Below are 21,040 nucleotides of genomic sequence, written 5' to 3' on the forward strand. Positions count from 1 at the left end.
AATTACGGTCTCACTAATTCCCACCACCCAACCCAACAATAATAGTAAAGAAATAAGAACAATACACAACACAAGATTTAACGTGGAAACTCCAAAACAGGAGAAAAACCACCGGCCTCCAAAGAGAGAAATACACTATATCACAAATTGTTACAATGATATAGACGACTCTCTTAAGCCAACTACACTCTCCAAAATATTTAACTAATACAACTCTCAAACAAGAGTAAGAAAGAAAAAAATAATCAAATACTTAAAGTGTATTGATTGGTGCAATTTGGAAGTGAGGCTTAACACTCATTTTATAACCAAGTCACTCCCTTCCAAGTTCTTCCTCCCACCTATGTGGGATAACATCCATTTTACCAATATAGCTAGCAACCATATTCATCTTCTAACCAAAACTATAACCAACAACAGATGATGATAGCTAAACTTTAATTATGAAATCTTTATAATACGATCCATAGGGTGTTTCACTAATAGACATATTCCTGAAATGATTTACGTAGAACTAATTTATAGAGACTCCTCTTTCCTTGTGTGACTCGGTGGTTGAACCTTTACTAGTTCTCTCACTTCTTTCTCAAAATGTTACAAAACCACGTAAGTCCACATAAGTGATACGTAAATACAGTTGGTGGCTCATAAGTCTAAGTGTCTCTTCTTCCTAAAAAATAGATTTTGAGATTGAGTTCTATATTTGAGTTTATGACTTGATATTACCTAGTAAGATCTTCTTCAATTCTGTGTGAATTCAAATGAATATAACAATTGATATTAGATCTACCCTCATCTTTTGATGTCCCAGCTAACACCTTAGAGTGGTGACATATAGAGTAATCGCTTTAACCAGAAAAAGGGTGTCAACCATGACCAAAAGATCTTTGAGTGATAGCCTATAGTGTGATGACTTAGACCTTAAAAAAAGGTGTCAACCGTGATACAACACAACTGTGATCAACAAGAACGTTGACTTGTTAATAGTGAGGTCTTGTTATGTCTCAAAACGATCATACATAAATATGGTTGATGGCTTATAAGTTTAAGGTCGTGTTTGATTGCCTCTTAATAGAATGATTCAACAACGAAAATTATTTACTGTTCGGCATGTTTACATGTAACCTTTGATAGATGATGTTGATTCATATAAAAAATGCATGTTGTACCACTCGTGGTTGAACTACGCTCTTCATCATTCAACACCTATATTTTCCTTTGATATTCACCTCCAGTTATATCCAAAACTAGTTATCACACAAATATATTATCTTATTTACTCGCGTAAAAAGTCAATATGGTAATTTTCCGTGTTTATTCAGAATATTTATCTAAAATGTTTTTATATTTCCGGTCTTACTTAGTTATATAATTAGGTCTAAATTCGAAAGAACGGAACACAAAATAATCTTTTCAACATATATTATCACCATATAAATTGATGAAGTCTATATTGAGTAAAGATTTCCCATGTCAGATCACTCCAAAGGAAAACAAAGAACAATAATGAGTTGACGTAATGGTAGTAACTTATCTTTTCATATGGAAGGTCAGAGTTTCGACTCCCACTTGCTGCAAAATTTTTCTTATTGTTACTCGCTCATTTTATGGGCCTCGGAAGTTGCAGACGTCTTTGCGTTAGGGCCTCGCCTGAGAGGGTTTTACCACACAAGATGCCCATATGAATTTGTCGTAGAGGTTTCCTACCGAGGGACGGTAGGATTGTAATGATTCATAACAAGGAATGATCGGGTTAGTGGGTGTCGATATCACGCTCAACCCTCAGTCAATAACTCCTAGCCGCCGTTACAAAAAAAACTCCAAAGCAAAAAAAAAAAAAAAAAGAAAAAAAAAAATTAGTTACTTGATGAACTTTAATTATTTCTCCGAAAGCTTACAAAAAAGCTATGTGTGGTAAACAAGAGCCCAAAAGGATATACAAGTGGCAAAGATTAAACTCTAAATACAAACCTCAAAATTCCATCTTCAATTCCAATCCACTAGAGTCTTCGAACCAACAATCAATATTTTTTAGCCACGTGGCATTTCAAGCAATCTTGATTGTGTGGCCGTTAACATTTCAAAAGCTAATCTTTTAACTTCAACTAACCCATATAACTTATCTTCAATTTCTACCTTCAAATCATTCTTCAACTTATCCACTTGTTCACTTACAATTGTAACCTGATCAGATCAATGGCAACTGCCGTCTCCACCATCGGAGCTGCCGTTAACCGTGTTCCGGTATACTTTGCATAACTTAACTTATTATTGTCTTTTTAAACGATAATCGTACAACTTTATCACAAGTACATGTACACTTCACATGCATATACTCCATCCCAATTTTATTGTATGTATTTCTGTCGCAATTTAATTATGTACATAAATAAAGAGTAATGATTTATAGACTTATACGAGTAGTTTTATACCTGCATGTAAAATGAAATATGTGAAAATTAAGAGGTAAAATTGTAAAGTTAACGAAAAATACAACGTTAAGATTGTAAACTTAACAAAGGTACAACTTTATAATTATATTTGATAAAGTGCTTAATTTTTGTTTTTTTGTCTGATGACAATAAAATTGGGACGGAGTCGTATATCTAAATTAAACACAGAACCCTGATGGGCTTTCTAAATACACATTTGCATAACTGAAAAAAAAAAAAAAAAAAAATTACACAATAATGTTTTGGTTTGTTAAGACATTGTAATTGCTTTGATTTGCAGTTGAATGGGACTAATGGAAGTGTTGCAGTCCCAAACTCAAGTTTTTTGGGAAACAGTTTGAAAAAGATTGTGAATTCAAGAGTGATCAACAACAACAAGTCATTGAGTTTTAAGGTGTATGCTGCTGACAAAGAGATTGAGGAAACACAACAAACTGATAAAGATAGATGGAAGGGACTTGCATATGATATGTCTGATGATCAACAAGATATTACAAGAGGTAAGGGTATGGTTGATTCTCTCTTTCAAGCTCCGCAAGATGTTGGGACCCATTTCGCTGTCATGAGTTCGTATGAGTACATTAGTACTGGACTTCGAACGTAAGTATCTAATCTTTCATTAACAATTTCCTGTCTGTTTATGATTTACATATCTATATCTACCTAGATATTTGTGAACTCAGATTATGATTAGTTGTTGATACCTATAAAGATACTTGGCCTGTTTTACTATATAATCATAGTATCACATGTTTGAAATTATGTTGTTAATATTTGAACTGATTAATGATTATCATCCCATAATTCATAATAAAGCCTTACATGGAAGTATTTCTTGATACATAACATGGGCTATGCCCGATAAGAGAGGATATACTTAAGTCCATAGCTAGGTCCTTTAAACAGGTAAACAAATAAGGTTCTCCCTGTTCGGGCTAACTGGGAAAAGGGAGTTTTACTTAGATGTAAGCAGCTTAACCAGGTTATCGTGTGACCGTTTTTTACCCTTTTCTCTGACCACCCCAAGATATGTTGCTAGAAAGCTTTGAACGGAAACCAGGACCGAACCACTAGGCTATTTTGATATGGTTATAGCTAGATCCATTAACAATTATTATAAAGAATACGTTCATAGATGTCTTGTATAACCTTGCTACAAATAAGTTAAATTACCTAAGTAAGAAGTTGCAAGTATTTTGATTATTACTTTTTATGCTTAACCGACTCTTCATTACTTTAGATACAACTTGGACAACAACATGGATGGATTCTACATTGCCCCAGCATTCATGGACAAACTTGTTGTTCACATCACAAAGAACTTCATGACTTTGCCAAACATCAAGGTGTATATTTGATTATGTAAATATGTTTATGTTGTTTTAATTAGTTATTAGTTATTAGTTAAATGTTTAAGAAAATGCCTCTAACTTTAGTTCTTGATCCTTTAGGTTCCTCTCATTTTGGGTGTGTGGGGAGGCAAAGGTCAGGGCAAATCTTTCCAATGTGAACTCGTGTTCGCCAAGATGGGAATCACGTAAGTCGTTATCCCTGAAACAATCATATTTACATATCCAACATGATCAAGATTGAAATAATAATCTGCTAAATGCTTATTTATATTTCTACTTTTAATTGTCTAACCTTTTTGACATTTAAGATCTTTCTTTATCAACTTTGACTTTTAGATATTTTTATTTGTGTGAGATACTATTTGATAAAAAATTATATGAATGGATTGAGTTTCAAATGTATTTTTCATTGGATAACACTCATCAAGAATTTTATAGCACAAATAAAACAACTGAAAGTCAAAGTTGAAGAAGAAACACTTTGAAAAGTTAAATGAAGCAGTTTTTTTGGGACGTAGAGAGTAGTATCAAAGAGGGTGTTTGAGACTGATTTCCAAAACTTTTGTGCATGTTATAATTTCTTTAAAATCGGCATTACCAGACAGTTTTTAAAATATGCATCAATTTAGGTGAAAAGATAATAGTTTGACTTCATTAGTCAAACCTCTGACCCATGTAAAATTTATGATTGTCAATAGTCAACACCTTTACAGTTCCACTTAAAGTTACCTACTGCTTGATAAAGAACTGATTGAGGTAATTGCATCCAGTTATTTCTTCAATATCAAAACAATTAAGCCTCAGTTTACAATCTGAACAAAAGATGTTTGACTTCAAAAGTCAAAGTCTTGATTATGTTTTAACATGTACAATTCCAGCCCAATCATGATGAGTGCCGGAGAATTAGAAAGTGGAAACGCCGGAGAACCAGCAAAGTTGATCAGACAAAGGTACCGTGAAGCCGCTGACATCATCAAGAAGGGGAAAATGTGTGCTTTGTTCATCAACGATCTCGATGCAGGAGCAGGAAGAATGGGTGGGACCACACAATACACAGTCAACAACCAAATGGTCAACGCTACCCTCATGAACATTGCTGATAACCCAACCAATGTTCAACTCCCTGGTATGTACAACAAGGAAGAGAATCCACGTGTCCCAATCATCGTTACCGGTAACGATTTTTCAACACTTTATGCTCCCCTCATTCGTGATGGTCGTATGGAGAAGTTTTACTGGGCCCCCACAAGAGAAGACCGAATTGGTGTGTGTGTCGGAATCTTCCGTACTGATGGTCTCTCAGAAGCAGACGTTACCAAGCTTGTCGACACTTTCCCAGGGCAATCAATCGGTACGTTTATTATCCTAAAATCATATCAGATTTAGCCTACTACGAGTATTATAATAGTATTGTTTGTGCTCAGGGCTCTCGTTAACGCGCTTTAAACAGTTGTACGTTCATTTAACCGCCACTACTAACCTAATAAGTAACTGATGTGTACAACTGTTTAAAATGCGTGATCGACGGTCCTAAGGACTGTTGTTAGCAAAATTTTAATCATAAATAAACAGATTAGTTATCAGTTTAACTCTTGAATCTCAAATATTACAACATTTTTTTGTATTTTTGGTTCAGATTTCTTTAGCCTATTATTATGATAATATTGACAGTATTTTGCTTAGAGGTGTCCCTACGCGCTTTAAACAGTAGTACATTCAATAAACCACCGCCAAATTAATAAGTAACCGATGTATACAGCTCTTTAAAGTGCGTTAGCGACAGCCCTAAGGGTTGTTAGCAAAATCCTAATCATAAATAAATATATAAGTTATCAATTTAACTCATTAATCTTAAATGTTACAACATTTCTTTAAATTTTTGGTTTAGATTTCTTTGGAGCATTGAGGGCTAGAGTGTACGACGATGAAGTGAGGAAGTGGATTGGAGGTGTCGGGGTCGAATCCATCGGGAAGAAGCTTGTGAACTCGAGAGAGGGCCCACCAACATTTGAACAACCTAAGATTACAATCGACAAGTTGTTGGAGTACGGTAACATGTTGGTTCAAGAACAAGAGAATGTGAAGAGAGTCCAGTTGGCCGAAACCTACTTGGACTCAGCTGCACTTGGTGATGCTAACAAAGATGCCATTAGCAGAGGAGAGTTCTACGGTTAGTTGCATCGGTCCTTTACACTAATCCATCAACTGTCTTAATTTCCTTACAATTTTTTATATGTTGTTTGTGGTGTTTATGGTTCATGTGGTTCGGTTGGTTTCAGGGAAAGCAGCCCAACAGGTGCAAGTCCCGGTTCCTGAAGGATGCACGGACCCTGGTGCAGTGAACTTTGACCCAACAGCCAGAAGTGATGATGGAAGCTGCAATTATACTTTATAAATTTCAAAATATTAAGCTATTTGTCTGAGGATACAATCTTAAAACAGTTATATTTGTATGGCTGGATTGTTGCTATCTTTGTGATATTGTTTGTCAATTAAATATCAAACTAAGTTACTTTTGAGTAAAAAATTATTCATCTACATGTGTTTTCGCAACCGTTTTTATACTCTATTGAACAATTTATAACTTATAAGCTACGTCAATTCATAATCTCTTAAATTTTCTGGTGTTACAGTTACACTCCCAAGTCCAAAACCTAAACTTTCTGACCTGAAGTTGTTCCTAAACTCAAAAACAATCGCTAAAAAGGGTGATGATATCATGTTCGCTTATTAAACTTCAAGAAATTAAATATCTGAATTGGAAACTCAATCGTTCCTCACTTCATAAATAAAATATAGTACTAGTTAAGCTGGCAATTTACTTATTATGAACATGAATTACTTTATACTCCGTATGTAGTAGGGCTGCGAGAAAACCGAATTAATTGAACCATAATCGTTTACCGTTAAAGTCGAACCGAAATAATCAAACTGAACATATAATGGCGGTTATGATTAACTTTTTTGAATTAAGCGAACTAGTGAAGAAAATTAGTTATGAATGTCAAGATGATCATGCATATTTTAAGCGTGGGGTTAAATATGCCTGCTCAATACGTAAAGAGGGGTTTAAGGATCTTAGAACGTGGCTCTCCGGTCCGGCTACCGTGAATAACTCTGGCCGACATGATGATGTCGGCAGGGTGGCCAAGTGATTAAGTCCACCTCCGATAACGGTCGTCGATCAAGAGGCCCCAAATAAGGTCGTAGGTACTAGCTTACAGAAGACTAACCTGTTAACCTTGAAAAGATGCTGGATGATGTTGTTTTACGTAATGTGTATCGTATGCGATGGTTACGTAATGTGTTGTGTCCGGTAAACGATGATTAGGGTTTGTATTTATAGGCAAACCCTAATTCTAGAACCGTCCCAGATCACGTTAATCTCATCCATAACTGACTCCCCCGAATCACGGATATAATTATGGAAAAGATATTTACTTGACAGCTAAGCAACCGCTGTACCGGGAACAAAGGAATCAGATACAATCCGCATACCGCATAGCGCACACAAGCACACGCATACGCACACTATTAAGCGCCCGCATGCATATGAGGTGCGCATGCGAGTTGCGGTATCATTATGTCCCCCCAGTTTGATGTTATATGACGCAAGACACATGACATCAAACTATTAAGCGGAAAAAAAAAGAAAACGGCTAGCATTTAATATTCCGCGTGCGCCTCGATGCCATTAAATGCCTGTCACAATCGCAGAAGCCCATTCGGCGGACATGACATAAAGTGGCAGTGTGTCAGGCGCGTGCCAACCACGCGCGTACATGTAATCATACCCAACTGGCATCCACGCGCATCAATAAAGTGCTGGCCGTCGATTGCGTAACACGTGTACAGCCACGATCACACCACTCCATCCCATGACTCCCAATCGTCCCTATAAATACCCCATTTTGCAGCTCATTTCCACTTTCCTGCTTCAAGCTTCCTCGTTACGCTGCCAATTTGAATTCCGATCAAAAATCAAACATTCCGGCCACTATTTAAAGGTTAGTATTCATCCGATTACTCCTAGAAAATGACTAAAGCTAACGAGACGTATGTAGATAGCGTAGAGTCTGTTATAGAGCAGAAGCACATAGATTACTTAGTGAAATAGTATCCTCCCTTAGCTAAGTACAATCCGGTGCCACCCCTACCCCATCAGCGTGCTCACGAGCCCCCGGAGAAGAAAGTGGCCATTTATGAACATGCGTTCAAGCATGGTAACTTTAGGGTTCCCCCATCTGGCTTCTTCTTAGGCGTATTAGATCACTTCAGAGTGGGATTAGGGCAACTACACCTGTACGCCATAGGCAAAATAGTTCTGTTTGAAATGTGGTGCGCCGCAATCGACAGGGTACCGTTGGTTAAAGTTTTCTGTCATCTATACCGCCTAGCCAATCACCACAAATCCTGGTTCACCTTCTTCGCCCGACAAAATTTCACCAAAACCCCAAAGTCGAATGCGGGTAACTGGAAAGAAACTTTCTTTTTCGTTGACCAAACTGTAGTTGGTACCGCTTTTCCGCAAACGCTTATATGGTGCGAGAAGGTGGAAAAGGATGTGAACAAAACCCCGGTCCTTGATGAGGAAACAAAGCTGTTAGCGGAGTGCGCTAACGCACAGCTGGTGCACCGGTCATACGGGAACGTGATGTTGCGGCTAGGGAAGATATCCGCACACTGGCCATGGGAGGATGTGCGTCCAGCCATAGTCGGACCGGATGGAAAGGGTAGGAATAGTATAATCACGTACTAACAGTTTGCTATTTATGTGTTCTAACGCATGCGTGCATGTTTGCAGAGATGAAGATGAAGAGAGTACTGACTGCGGAGGAGATTGCGGGCATTGCCTTCCGCAAACAGAATGTGAACCAGCTGTTAGAGCAGGAGAAGACTGGCGAGAATGCACCTGCCACCTCCGGCAATAAACGCAAGGCCGCCGAAGCCTCCCAATCCCAACAGAAGAATAAGAAACTCACTCCCAAACAGAGGGAGGACAAGCGGAACGATAACTCCGTTCCCATCGAACCCCGTTCTGCGGATCTACCTCCCCCATCATCTGGTAAGAGTTCTGCTTGCGCGCATACCGCACATTTAAGTTTGCACTTATCTAACCACTTATTAATACACAGGGCATGCGGAAGAAACTCATCACACCCCACCGCGGGTCAATCCGGACCTCGAAGCTACTGCCGAGTCAAAGGATAAGACGATACACCTGGACTCCGAGTCCACACCAACCCCGCCACGCGGTAACTTCCGATTGGCAAACCTGGCGCAGCTCACCCAGTTATCGGCGGAAAACACCGCAGAGCAGTCCGCCTTCCTCCAACAAATCTTCCCGGCTGAGTTCCGCAACCAACTAGCCGTGCTGCCTTTTAATCAGGCGCTCAACGCCTTCGTCCAAAACGGCCTTGTCTTTTTTGGCATGGTTGCAGATCAAGCTCGCCGTTCGACTAACTTGTATCAAGTGGCCTTGCGAAAAGAAACAGAGCTAGGGCTGCTGCAAGCGGGGGTTGATCAGGTGAAGAAAGACAGGGACGCCACAGAAGAAGCGCGCAAGGCGGTTGAGTTAACCGCGGCGGAAACCAAAACTGCACTGATTGAAGAGAGGAAGAAAAACCGCGAGCTGGTTGGTGCGGTTGACCAGTCCAAAGGGGAGGCGGAGCGTCTGCGGGTGGAGCTGGAAAGGGTGACGAGGGAAAGGGATGACGCGGTAACCAACCGCGAGCTAGCAGAGGCGGATCTGGCGAAGCTGCGCACTGCACTCCCCACCATTGCGCAAAAGGTGATGGACTCAGAGCCTTTGTCCGACAAGTTCAATGCCTACGTTGATGCGGTCAGGGACCATGAAATCAACAAGGCTGTGCAGGAGGTAATCCAAGCTTGCGGTCTAACACCGCCGTTCCCCGACATCGTTCAAAAGAAGCTAAAAGAGGGAACGGCTGCAGCGTTAATGGAGGCGAAAGAAGCCATCAAGTCCATCCCTATCCCCCTAATCAACGCATTCGCTGCGGACCCGAACATGTCAATCGATGGGTTTTTAAAGGAGGATTATTAGTTTGTGCTGGATTGCGCCGTAAGTCCTATGCTTAGGCAGGCATTTGTATTTTTGCAGCCCTAAGTCCCGTGTTGGGCAGGCGTTACAAACAATTACCTCTTATGTAAACTTAATTTGATGTATATACATTCCTGATATGCATGCGTAGTGTGTTTATTTGTTTATATATCGCGAATCAAAACAAAAGGTGAACCGCATGCCCATGCGCATAGTTAACCAAAACTCATGTGTATGCGGGTATTACTGCGTAAAATAAACCAATAACAATTACCCTTTAATAATTTAGACTCGAAAGCTACTGCGTTATAGCTTTGTCATGTACTAGAGGTGCACTATAGCTGTATGGTAAGCAACGCAACTAAAAACAAGCCAATGTTTTTATGCTTCGAGTTCCTCAAGCAAACCAATGCGAGAGTAATTACGCACAAGCAAACCAATGCTTGTAATTTTTTAAGTCGACTTTGCAGCCATCTAGTCTGCGTGGCGCTTGGCTAGGGGAAAACCAATTCCCGTTGCCTGCCGTTAGCGTCTAGCCTTGTAACCAAACAGGCTTCTGCCGCACGGGGGCTAGAGGACACCCCTTAAGTAGGCAGGAACCGCATACAAAAAAAGATTGACAACAAAAGTATGCGCGAGTAAATATTTAATTGGCATTAATCACAATTACAACCGCGACACATCCAAACGGACGGAAAATACATAGAAAAAATAATGTGCTACAATAAACTGGAGTGATCAGGTCCACCTAGCTACATATAACATTTTTTCAATAACGTCGCATGCCAAGTGCGTTTCACAAGTTTTCTAATGTCTCGAGATGGTACGCCCCGGTATTGTTTGCCTTCGCTACCCTGTATGGACCTTCCCAACGGGGGCCCAGTTTCCCAGTATCCTCCGCATGACTTGCGTCGTTCTGATGCCAAACCAAGTCACCGCACTTGTAAGAGCGCGAACGTACACGCTGATTATAGTACTTTGCAATTTTTTGCTTGTTATTTGCTTCGTTGACAGCCGCAGAGAGTCTGCGTTCTTCCAGCAAATTAAGATTTTCCCGCAAAGCTTCAGAGTTATTTTGCTCGTCAAAATTTTGTATGCGGAACGTTGGTACCCCAATTTCTGCGGGTACAACAGCTTCTGATCCATAGACCAAACTGAACGGGGTCTCACCAGTGCTTGCTTTGGGTGTTGTTCTATGCGCCCATAAAACCTTTGGTAGTTCATCCACCCAACCAACGCGACCATGACCCAACCTAGCTTTGATTCCAGCTACTATATCCCGGTTGGTGACTTCGCACTGGCCATTCGCCTGTGGATGCGCAACAGATGTAAAAGTTTGCTTAATATTAAGCTCCGCGCACCAGCTGCGAAAAGGGTCACCCGCGAACTGCGTACCGTTATCGCTAACAATTTCGTTTGGTATACCAAATCGACAGACGATGTCTTCCCATACAAAATTTCGCACCCTTTTTCCTGAGATTGCTGCCAGCGGTCTCGCTTCGACCCACTTTGTGAAATAGTCGATTGCAACAATCAAGAATTTGATGTTTCCTGCGTGTGCAGAATGTGCGTAAGGTACTGATGTGAGTAACATGTTTAGAAAATAAATGATAAAATTACCTCGGCCTTTTGGGAATGGTCCGACTATGTCGATTGCCCATTTACAGTATGGCCACGGTGAGGAGACTGGTATCATTGGATGCGCAGGTGCTCTGCTAATAGGTGCATGTATTTGGCATGATTCACATTGCTTAACTATGCGCGCAGTATCCGCGTACATGGTGGGCCAATAATATCCTAGCCGCATTATTTTTGACACAATGGACCTGTGCCCCGAATGGAGTGCGCATGCACCTTCATGCACCTCGCGTACAACTTCCTCTACCTATTTCGGGCCAATGCACCTTAAGTGTGGTCCCAAATAATTTTTTCGATATAGGACGTCACCCTCAAGGGCATACAGCGGTGCCTTAATGCGGACTTTCTTTGCATCAGCGGAATCCACAGGAGATGTGCCATCCCGCAGAAAAGCCACAATGGGCGTCAACCATGTTGAGCTTGATTCCTCAACTGGTGCCACTAAAGGCATCATAACAATGGATTTCGTATTGAGTTATTCTATTAGAACTTTCTTTCCCATATGATCAAAAGCCAAGGCAGCCAGTTTGCTTAGCGCATCCGCCTTCTTATTTTGCCCACGCATTACATGGGAGATTTGAAAAGCTTCAAACTGGTCAGCGAGGTTGTGAACAAGCGATAGATATTGCTGCATGGCTGTGTCATGCGCTTCGAAATCTCCGCTGACTTGACTGCATACTAGCTTTGAATCCACATAAGCGTGCAAAATTTTAACGTTTAACTTATGCACAATGCGCATACCTGCTAACAGAGCCTCATTCTCTGCTTCGTTGTTTGTAACAGTAAAATTAAACCGCAGTGCGTATGTATGCTCTTCGCCATCCGGGCCTGTTAAAATTACACCCGCACCTGCACCAGATGCGCTGCACGCTCCATCGGTGTACAATTCCCATGGTGACAAAGTTGGTGCAGGTGGATCCCGATGTTCTGCTGATGCCTCGACATCCGCAGGTAATTCTGCTAGGTAATCAGCAAGTATTTGACCCTTAACCGCACTGCGCGAAGAAAAATTTATTTCATGTTCACCTAATTCAACTGCCCACTTAGCCATTCGGCCAGAAATCTCAGGCTTGTATAACACCTGAAAGAAAAATGATTGCGTTAGTCAATGCGGTAACCCCGGTCATTGCCGCAAAGTAGGCGTTTACCAACCTGTTTGATTGGTTGATCAGTTAGGACCACGATTGGATGTGCTTGAAAATATCGGCGCAAACGCCGCGCCTTATGGACCAGCGCATATACAAGCTTTTCTATCGGTGAGTAGTTTACTTCGCTTGATGTCAGCGTCTTGCTTACGAAGTAGACCGGCATTTGCGTCTGAGAAAAACCTCAGTCGTTAAGTTTCTGCGATATAAATAAAGTATGTAAATTAACGTATTACCTTTCCGCGATCCGCGATGAGGACTGAGCTGACAGCTTCCTTCGATGCCGCGAGGTACAGCGTTAGCGTTTCTCCTGATACTGGCGCAGTAAGTGTTGGTAATTCTGCAAGCACCTTTTTCATCTCCTGAAAGGCTGATTCTGCCTCCTGAGTCCATACGAAGTCTTTTTTCTTCAAACAATTTTTCAAAGTACTGAAGAATGGTAACTGTCGTTCTGCGGCTTTCGACAGAAACCGTGTGATAGCCGCAAGCTTCCCCGTTAGACTCTGCACATCTTTCTTTGTCTTTGGAGATGGCAAATTATCAATGGCTTCAATCTTTTTGGGATTGGCCTTGATACCCCGCGCTGTCACCACATGACCTAAAAACTTGCCTTCCTCTTCCCCAAAACTACATTTAAGCGGGTTAAGCTTCATGTTGATCCTGCGCAGAGATGCAAACGTTTCCAGGATGTCCGTGAGCATGTCTTCTTCGGGGTTACTTTTAATTACCAAGTCGTCGACGTACGCTTCAAGATTTCTACCGATTTGGTGCTTGAATGCTGCGTCAATTACACGCTGATAGGTCGCGCCCGCATTCTTTAAACCAAAAGGCATCTTCGTGTAACAATAAATACCCTGCGGCGTATGAAAAGCAGTCTTGTCCTCATCTTCCGCAGCCATTAAGATTTGGTGATAACCCTTGTATGCGTCTAGAAAACACTTGTACCTAAATCCCGATAGTGATTCTACCTTCCAGTCTATCTCCGGGAGAGGGTAATTGTCCTTAGGACATGCCTTATTAATGTCCTTGAAATCAACGCACATTCGCCAGTTACCGTCAGCCTTTTTTACCAACACAGGATTTGCAACCCATGTCTGATAACGCACTTCCCGCAGAATGCTTGCTTTGACAAGGTTGTCCACCTCTGCGCACAACCAATCACTGCGGTCTAGAGCCATATGCCGTTTCTTTTGCCTAACGGGTGTCAATGATGGATTAACATTTAACTTATGTTCCGCAATATCACGCGGAACCCCAGTCATGTCTGACTCTCGCCACGCGAAAACATCTGCGTTTGCGGACAAAATTCCATGCAATTTGGCCTTTGTTTCAGATGACAAGCCTGCGCCGATTTTAATTCGCTTATCCGGATGCAAGCGATTTGCTATGACTGCACAATTTGCCAGTTTTTCTCCCACGCTAGGAGTGCTTATAGGCGCAACTGAGCCACACAACTCGGTTGCTTGATGTGACGCAACTGTGACAACGCCTCCTAGTGTGGGAAACTTAATCAAACCATGCACTACCGATGGGATAATGTTAAAACGCCGTATGAAGTTTCTCCCTAGCAGTGCGTTATATCGTGAAGTTGCACGAACCACATAAAAATCGACCAATTCACGCCTGATCATCTGCGGGTTCCTGTCATCCGCAAGCTCTATCATTAACTCTATTCGTCCTAGCGGCCACGAGTTTTCCCCAGAAAACCCTGATAGCGTAATATCAGGCTGGCGTAACTGCGCTTTGACTTCTGCCGGAAGGAAACGGTAACAATGCTCATACATAATATCGACACCGCTGCCAGTGTCAACATGCATGCGCTTAACCTGGATTCCGCAATCAGGGATGCGACACTTGATGATAATGGGCTCATTAATAGAATCAATTGACATTGCAGGAGGAAAAGTGATTGGGAGAAGCTCCTAATCCTGGTGATCGTTGTACTTTCTCCGCTGGCTGATTTTCTCTGCGTCAACCATGTTAATGGTTAAGTCGGCATTTTTCGCTTTGTCAACTTTCTGCCACGCGAAAGTCTTAGACTTCGAAGCCTCTTCTGCGGTCTTTCCCTTGTCCTTTTTAGGTGGTTTTAGATGATCCAATTTTCCCGCGCGAAGCGCTTCCAGAACCCGTTCCATCAATTTTTTACACCGATTGGTGTCGTGACCATAATCGTCATGAAATTCACAATACTTTGTTTTGTCCCGCTTGCCAAATTCTGTAAGCGGAGTTGGAACCGCGAAGGTCGCGCATACTGGCTCCGTTGCCAAAATTTCCTTGGGCGTTTTGGACAAACTTTTGAGTAGCGCATAGTTCTGATTATTGATGCCGCGCTGATTATTGTTTCGATAATTGCCACTTGATTTCCCTTTATCATTCCTGATGGGACCACCACTAGGATACCTTCCACGAGAGTTGTTACCACGACTTTGATCGCGCGAACGATCATCATCGTCCTTTCTCTCGTTGTGTGAGCTAGCTGTTGGAATGTCATTATCTTCGCCACTCCGCATATAGTCGTGGCATTCATTAAGCGCCTCAGCATAAGTTGTTGGGACTGTATGGCGCAGACGCCTTACCAGTGTTGGATGACGTTCTGAGTTTATACCATGTATGAGTCCGGAAATCTGTTGCTCTGGTTTGAGATCTGGTATACGCAGGCACTCATTAGTATACCTTGTGAGAAATTCGCCCAAAGATTCCTTGGGCTTCTGCACGATGTCATGGCATTCAATGTGAGTGCGCTTGCGTGGTCTCTGATTCTGATATTGCAGTAAAAACTTTGTCCGCAGATCCATAAACCCGGCAATACTACCCGCCGGCAACTTATTAAACCACTCACGAGCAATACCCTGTAGTGTCATAGGAAATATCTGACACGCAACCGGATCCACCCAGCCTTGAGTGCGCATTGCGCCTTCGAAGCGCTGTAAAAAATCATCTGGATCGGTCAGGCCATTGTAAGTACCCAACGTGCTAGGTATCTTTGGTGCTGATGGAAACGGGTATGCGGATATATGCGGAGGAAACTTGTCAAAGGTAGTCGGTAGCTCGAATGGTGGTTTAACAGGATCCCCTTTCAAATTTGCAAAGAAACGCATCATCATGTCCTGAACAAAGTCAGGTTGTGAAAATAAGTGAACCATATCAGGAGGTGCGGCCTGCATGAATTGACTTGCAAGATTTGCCTGCCCTTGAACATTTTGCCAAGGTTGACCCTGCGTCTGCGGATATAACCAAGGCTGCTGCGTTGGAAAAGAGGGATAACTTGAAGACGCAGAGTACACAGGTGGCTGTAAAGGAAGCGAAACCTGTGGCGCAGATATCTGCGAAACTTGAGGATACACACTTAAAAGCCCAACTGTATGCGCTGTGCTTTGCTGCTGCGCTGTTATCGGCGCCCAATGAGAGTTCGCATCTGGGATGACCCCGAATCCCCAACTATTAAGTAGCGCCTGCGCATCCGCAGGAGTTAAAAATTGTGAAACTGGGCGCGGTGGTTGCCAAGGTTGCAACGGTGTAAGTGACGAATTCTGCTGAATGCTCTGCGTATGCAGAGGTATTGAAACAGTGGTACTGTAAATAGGTACCTGGCCGCAGCAAACTACATGCGGCCCGATTGTTCCACCGCCAGTGCCTGCAAAGATGACCCTTGGATCCACTGACGAAAAGTCCAGCCGCGTGGTTGTGACTGGTGAGTTTGCTCTTGGCGGTGTGACCCCGTCTGAATATATCGGCTTGTACCTCTGAAAGGGTTCGCCGGATATAGGTGGAGGGTATATCGTGTATCCCGCCTGAGTAGCGGCCCCCGTAGTCATAACCGGTGTATGTTGACTACCAGACGGTGCGTTCTGAACATCTGTTTGGGTATGTTCCGATGATTCCTCGGAAGTCATGATACTGTTAAAGAAAAAATTCAAAAATTTTGTAAATAACGAGTCATACAATTCAAAACCTTAAAAGAAAAAGCAATTAAACAGTCTTGAATTAATTCGACTCTCAATGAAAGCACCACTTGATCATGCATATTTTAACCGTGGGGTTAAATATGCCTGCTCAATACGTAAAGAGGGGTTTAAGGATCTTAGAACGTGGCTCTCCGGTCCGGCTACCGTGAATAACCCTGGCCGACATGATGATGTCGGCGGGGTGGCCAAGTGATTAAGTCCACCTCCGATAACGGTCGTCGATCAAGAGGCCCCAAATAAGGTCGTAGGTACTAGCTTACAGAAGACTAACCTGTTAACCTTGAAAAGATGCTGGATGATGTTGTTTTACGTAATGTGTATCGTATGCGATGGTTACGTAATGTGCTGTGTCCGGTAAACGATGATTAGGGTTTGTATTTATAGGAAAACCCTAATTCTAGAACCGTCCCAGATCACGTTAATCTCATCCATAACTGACTCCCCCGAATCACGGATATAATTATGGAAAAGATATTTATTTGACAGCTAAGCAATCGCCGTACCGGGAACAAAGGAATCAGATACAATCCGCATACCGCATAGCGCACACAAGCACACGCATACGCACACTATTAAGCGCCCGCATGCATATGAGGTGCGCATGCGGGTTGCGGTATCATTACAAGATTAGGTGAAAATATGAACAATTAAAAAAAGACAATTAATGATTAATATTATTATTTTTACTAGAAATTGCTCGAAAATTTTCTTTTATCACGATGTGATAACCGATTCATTATTCGGCTTTCATTAGGGTATGTTTACAACATCATTATCGTTTCATCAGTTACGTTGTAAGTATATATTATATCATAAGAGATGTATACTTATAAAATACAATAGTAGTATGTAAATAACAAACGATGATTTGGTTCAATTTAACCCGAATATTTGACGTTTTCCATTTAAATGAACATCTAGATTGTTTGGAATATACGTCGTTAAACGATATAAGTCGTTACACGGTGTCATTAAAACGTTATATAAACGTTACTCATTGTCCAAACTCATTAATTTTTTTTATTTTTTTTTTGAATGGTTAACCGATTTATATCTACACATTCACCATATAAACCGCATTAGCCAAACCGTTTATTAACCGAATCGAACCGTTAAGAATGTCATTTAACCAAAGTTTCGGTTATAGGGACGGTTATTGTCACTAACCACCACATGCAAACTCCTAGTATGTGATATTGTTGTGAGTAAGAGTAATTGTAGTTATTATACCATATCTAATACTAACTTATATATATTTAAAAATATATTCCGGTCCACTAGTAAGTTAAATCGATAATAAACATTTGTTTAAACTTTCGTTATTGTTTTTACAAGCAAGTAATTTGTATATTAAAAACTAGCAACAAGCTAAATAATACAACAAGCTAAATAATACATTGACACAACTCAAGAAAAGTAGTCTAACAAAACAACACAATAATCTACTCGACTTGAACTTACACCAATGACACATAATCTTTAAATCAAATGTTAAAAATTAATTATAAAGTGTTAGTTTTCATTTTATAAAATTTATCTATACTTAAATTCATGAGTAATTTATTTATTGAAATATTAAGTTTTGTATTGAAAATATTTTTAATAAATTTGTAAGACTTAATCATTGCCATGAATGCTACAATTAGCATTTTACTACTCCAATATTATTGCCTTCGGTTTTGCTCTTTTTAATTGGTTTAACAAATTTATTCGTAAAGACTTTCTAATTCTAATCTAATAATAACATAATATAATATTAGTATAATTATCAAGATACACTTATAATAATCTTTAAACATAAATGGAAAATTTTCATTTCAAAATTGTAGGCACAAAGTAAATAGCTCTACAACGTTCAATTAAAGTCATAAAGCCTTTCCTTTAACTTCTCCCACTCAAATCATGCCACGTATCAACTTCCATCTCCGAGCTAAAAACACATCATCATCATCAGTACCTCTATATAGTACGGTGCGTTCCCCTTTCATATGAAAAAAGTTTTCCCTAAAATATCTATTCCGATCATCGGAGACACTCAATTACACACCGGAATTTCAAATTCAACAATTATTTCTTCTGTTTATTATAAGTTTTAAATTTTAGGGTTCATACACTCATGGATTAAATATTATATCCTTTTGCTGGTTCAATTTTGTTTTCCCCCAAAATCAATTTATAGAGGATTCTAGTAAAGAATCATCAAATTAGCTACCTTTTTGATTCAGATCCCTCATCTGATTTTAAATGTCATCATACTGGTGCTATAGATGTAACCGATGTATAACAGGTTTAACAACCGTTCAAGATTCATCTTTAATTTGCTCTAATTGCAACGGTGGATTTATAGAAGAGTTTAACAGTACCCAGTCAAACGGATCAACGTTGCCAGAATCCATCCGACGTCGTTTTCCCGCTGCGACTATGTACCCTAACCCTAACCCTAACCCTAGCTCGCCGGTGCTCAGGCGAGCTAGAAGGAACACGGGTGATCGATCACCGTTTAATCCTGTTATCGTTTTTCGTGGATCAGCAAGCAATGGTGGTGGAACGCCTGAAGCGGCTGTTGAATCCGGGTTTGAATTGTATTACGATGATGGAGCCGGGTCGGGTTTGAGACCGTTACCTGCGAGTATGTCGGAGTTTTTATTGGGTTCGGGTTTTGATCGTTTTCTTGATCAGTTGTCCCAAATTGATGCTAATGGGTTAGGGAGAATTAATAACAATCCTCCTGCGTCAAAGGCTGCGATTGAATCGATGCCGATTGTTGAAATTAAAGAACATCATATATCTACTGATCCACATTGTGCTGTTTGTAAAGAATCATTTGAATTAGGAACACAAGTTAAACAAATGCCATGTCAGCATTTATACCATTCGGATTGTATTTTACCGTGGTTAGCGTTGCGGAATTCATGCCCTGTGTGTCGTCATGAACTGCCATCCGAGAACCTAGATTCTGCTGCACAAGTCAATAGTAATAATAATAACAGTAATGAAGAAGCAGTTGGGTTAACCATATGGCGGTTGCCAGGTGGCGGGTTTGCGGTTGGAAGATTTTCGGGTGAGGAAAGAGAGTTTCCGGTTGTGTTTACGGAAATGGATGGCGGGTTTAATAATAATAATGGTGCCCCGAGAAGGATTTCGTGGGCTTCGAGAGGTAATGATGGTGCTAGAGAAGGTGGTCGGTTTAGACGAGCGTTGCATAGTTTGTTTTCTTGCTTTAATGGTGGTAGAAGAACAGTTGGGTCAGGTTCTAGGTCAAGTTATGGTGGTTCGTCATGGCTGCACAGGGCTTTTGATGCAAACAATCGGGTTTCAAGACAATGAACTGGAATACTTTGGAAGATGAATTATTGAAGTGGTTAATTTTTTGTTGGCTGAAGCAAATAATCTGTAACTGAAGATGAGAAGGTGAATAAGAATAAGCTTTTGTTGTCCAGCATATTTAGTTTATTTTTCTGTAAGTTAATTTTATTAATATGTTTATTTTACAGTGTCAAGATGACATTTTGGATTATTTAACAAGAAATGGCAGTGAGAGCCACAAAATTGAAGATATGAAGAATGAAGATTGCAAGAAGATGGTATACACTATACACAAATATGGTTTCATCATATTTCTTACTTTATTCAATATTTAATACCGTTATCCGTTTAACATGATACCGTTGGGAGAAACTTTAGAAGTTATTATACTTTAACCTATCTAAGTGCACTTATTAAATTAAATTGTACTATGAAATCATTACATGATTTCTTTCCCCTCGCTTTTCTTTTCGCAAAAATAGCGCTTACTATAACAAATTCAATTCATTAAAAGATGAAGAGACTAACATAGATACAACCAAGGACCATGGTTGAGGCTCGGAACTAGTAAAACAAACTCAACCTAATGGAGCGGAATCTAATTACGGCCGAGCCAAACGCATTTGGGCATACAAAACAAGCTCCCACCAAAACATGCAAACAGAAACACATATAAACTAAGTAAAACAAATACAACCAAATCGAAACGACTTCAACATACACAAACACTACCAAACGGTAGCCTTACCCTTCTTTCCCCTCTCTGATCATTCATTTCCATTAAACATTAACATCAATGATAAAATGCGAAGAAATAATTTGAGCTTACTCACCAACCGAGCTTAGCATTGTATCAATGATGATGAAGGCAGTGTGTTAACAGCGATTTGAATAATTAAAGTTAGGGAACTTCTTCATAATAGAAAGTTGGAAAACATCATGAAGAATATACAAATATTGAGGCATGACTAACGATTAATTCTTCTTCTAGTTAGATTTCTCAAGTTTAAGATCATCGAACATTGAATGATATCATTAATTTGACTATCGACGGTAACGTCATAGATTTCAGTGACAAATTTAACCATCCCATTTGCATGTTCTAAAGTATAGAGTAATA

The 21,040-nt window shown here is 40.5% G+C and overlaps 2 protein-coding genes across 2 annotated transcripts; both read left to right on the top strand.

The window, feature by feature from the left end:
* The first annotated feature begins 2,087 nt into the window (after positions 1-2,087).
* LOC139866718 (ribulose bisphosphate carboxylase/oxygenase activase, chloroplastic-like) lies at positions 2,088-6,343 on the top strand. Its single transcript, XM_071855009.1, has 7 exons — positions 2,088-2,244; positions 2,734-3,053; positions 3,694-3,799; positions 3,905-3,990; positions 4,684-5,156; positions 5,694-5,975; positions 6,085-6,343. The coding sequence occupies exons 1-7, from the start codon at positions 2,197-2,199 to the stop codon at positions 6,198-6,200; spliced, it is 1,431 nt and encodes a 476-aa protein (XP_071711110.1). The 5' UTR covers positions 2,088-2,196; the 3' UTR covers positions 6,201-6,343.
* Positions 6,344-18,624: 12,281 nt separating this feature from the next.
* LOC139866566 (E3 ubiquitin-protein ligase RDUF2-like) lies at positions 18,625-20,287 on the top strand. Its single transcript, XM_071854839.1, has 2 exons — positions 18,625-20,025; positions 20,109-20,287. Exon 1 carries the CDS (start codon positions 18,859-18,861, stop codon positions 19,939-19,941), a length of 1,083 nt encoding a protein of 360 aa, XP_071710940.1. The 5' UTR covers positions 18,625-18,858; the 3' UTR covers positions 19,942-20,025; positions 20,109-20,287.
* The last annotated feature ends 753 nt before the right edge of the window (positions 20,288-21,040 follow it).

The sequence above is a fragment of the Rutidosis leptorrhynchoides genome, chromosome 9 (genome assembly GCF_046630445.1).
Source record: "Rutidosis leptorrhynchoides isolate AG116_Rl617_1_P2 chromosome 9, CSIRO_AGI_Rlap_v1, whole genome shotgun sequence".
In the NCBI taxonomy this organism is placed as follows: Eukaryota; Viridiplantae; Streptophyta; class Magnoliopsida; order Asterales; family Asteraceae; genus Rutidosis; species Rutidosis leptorrhynchoides.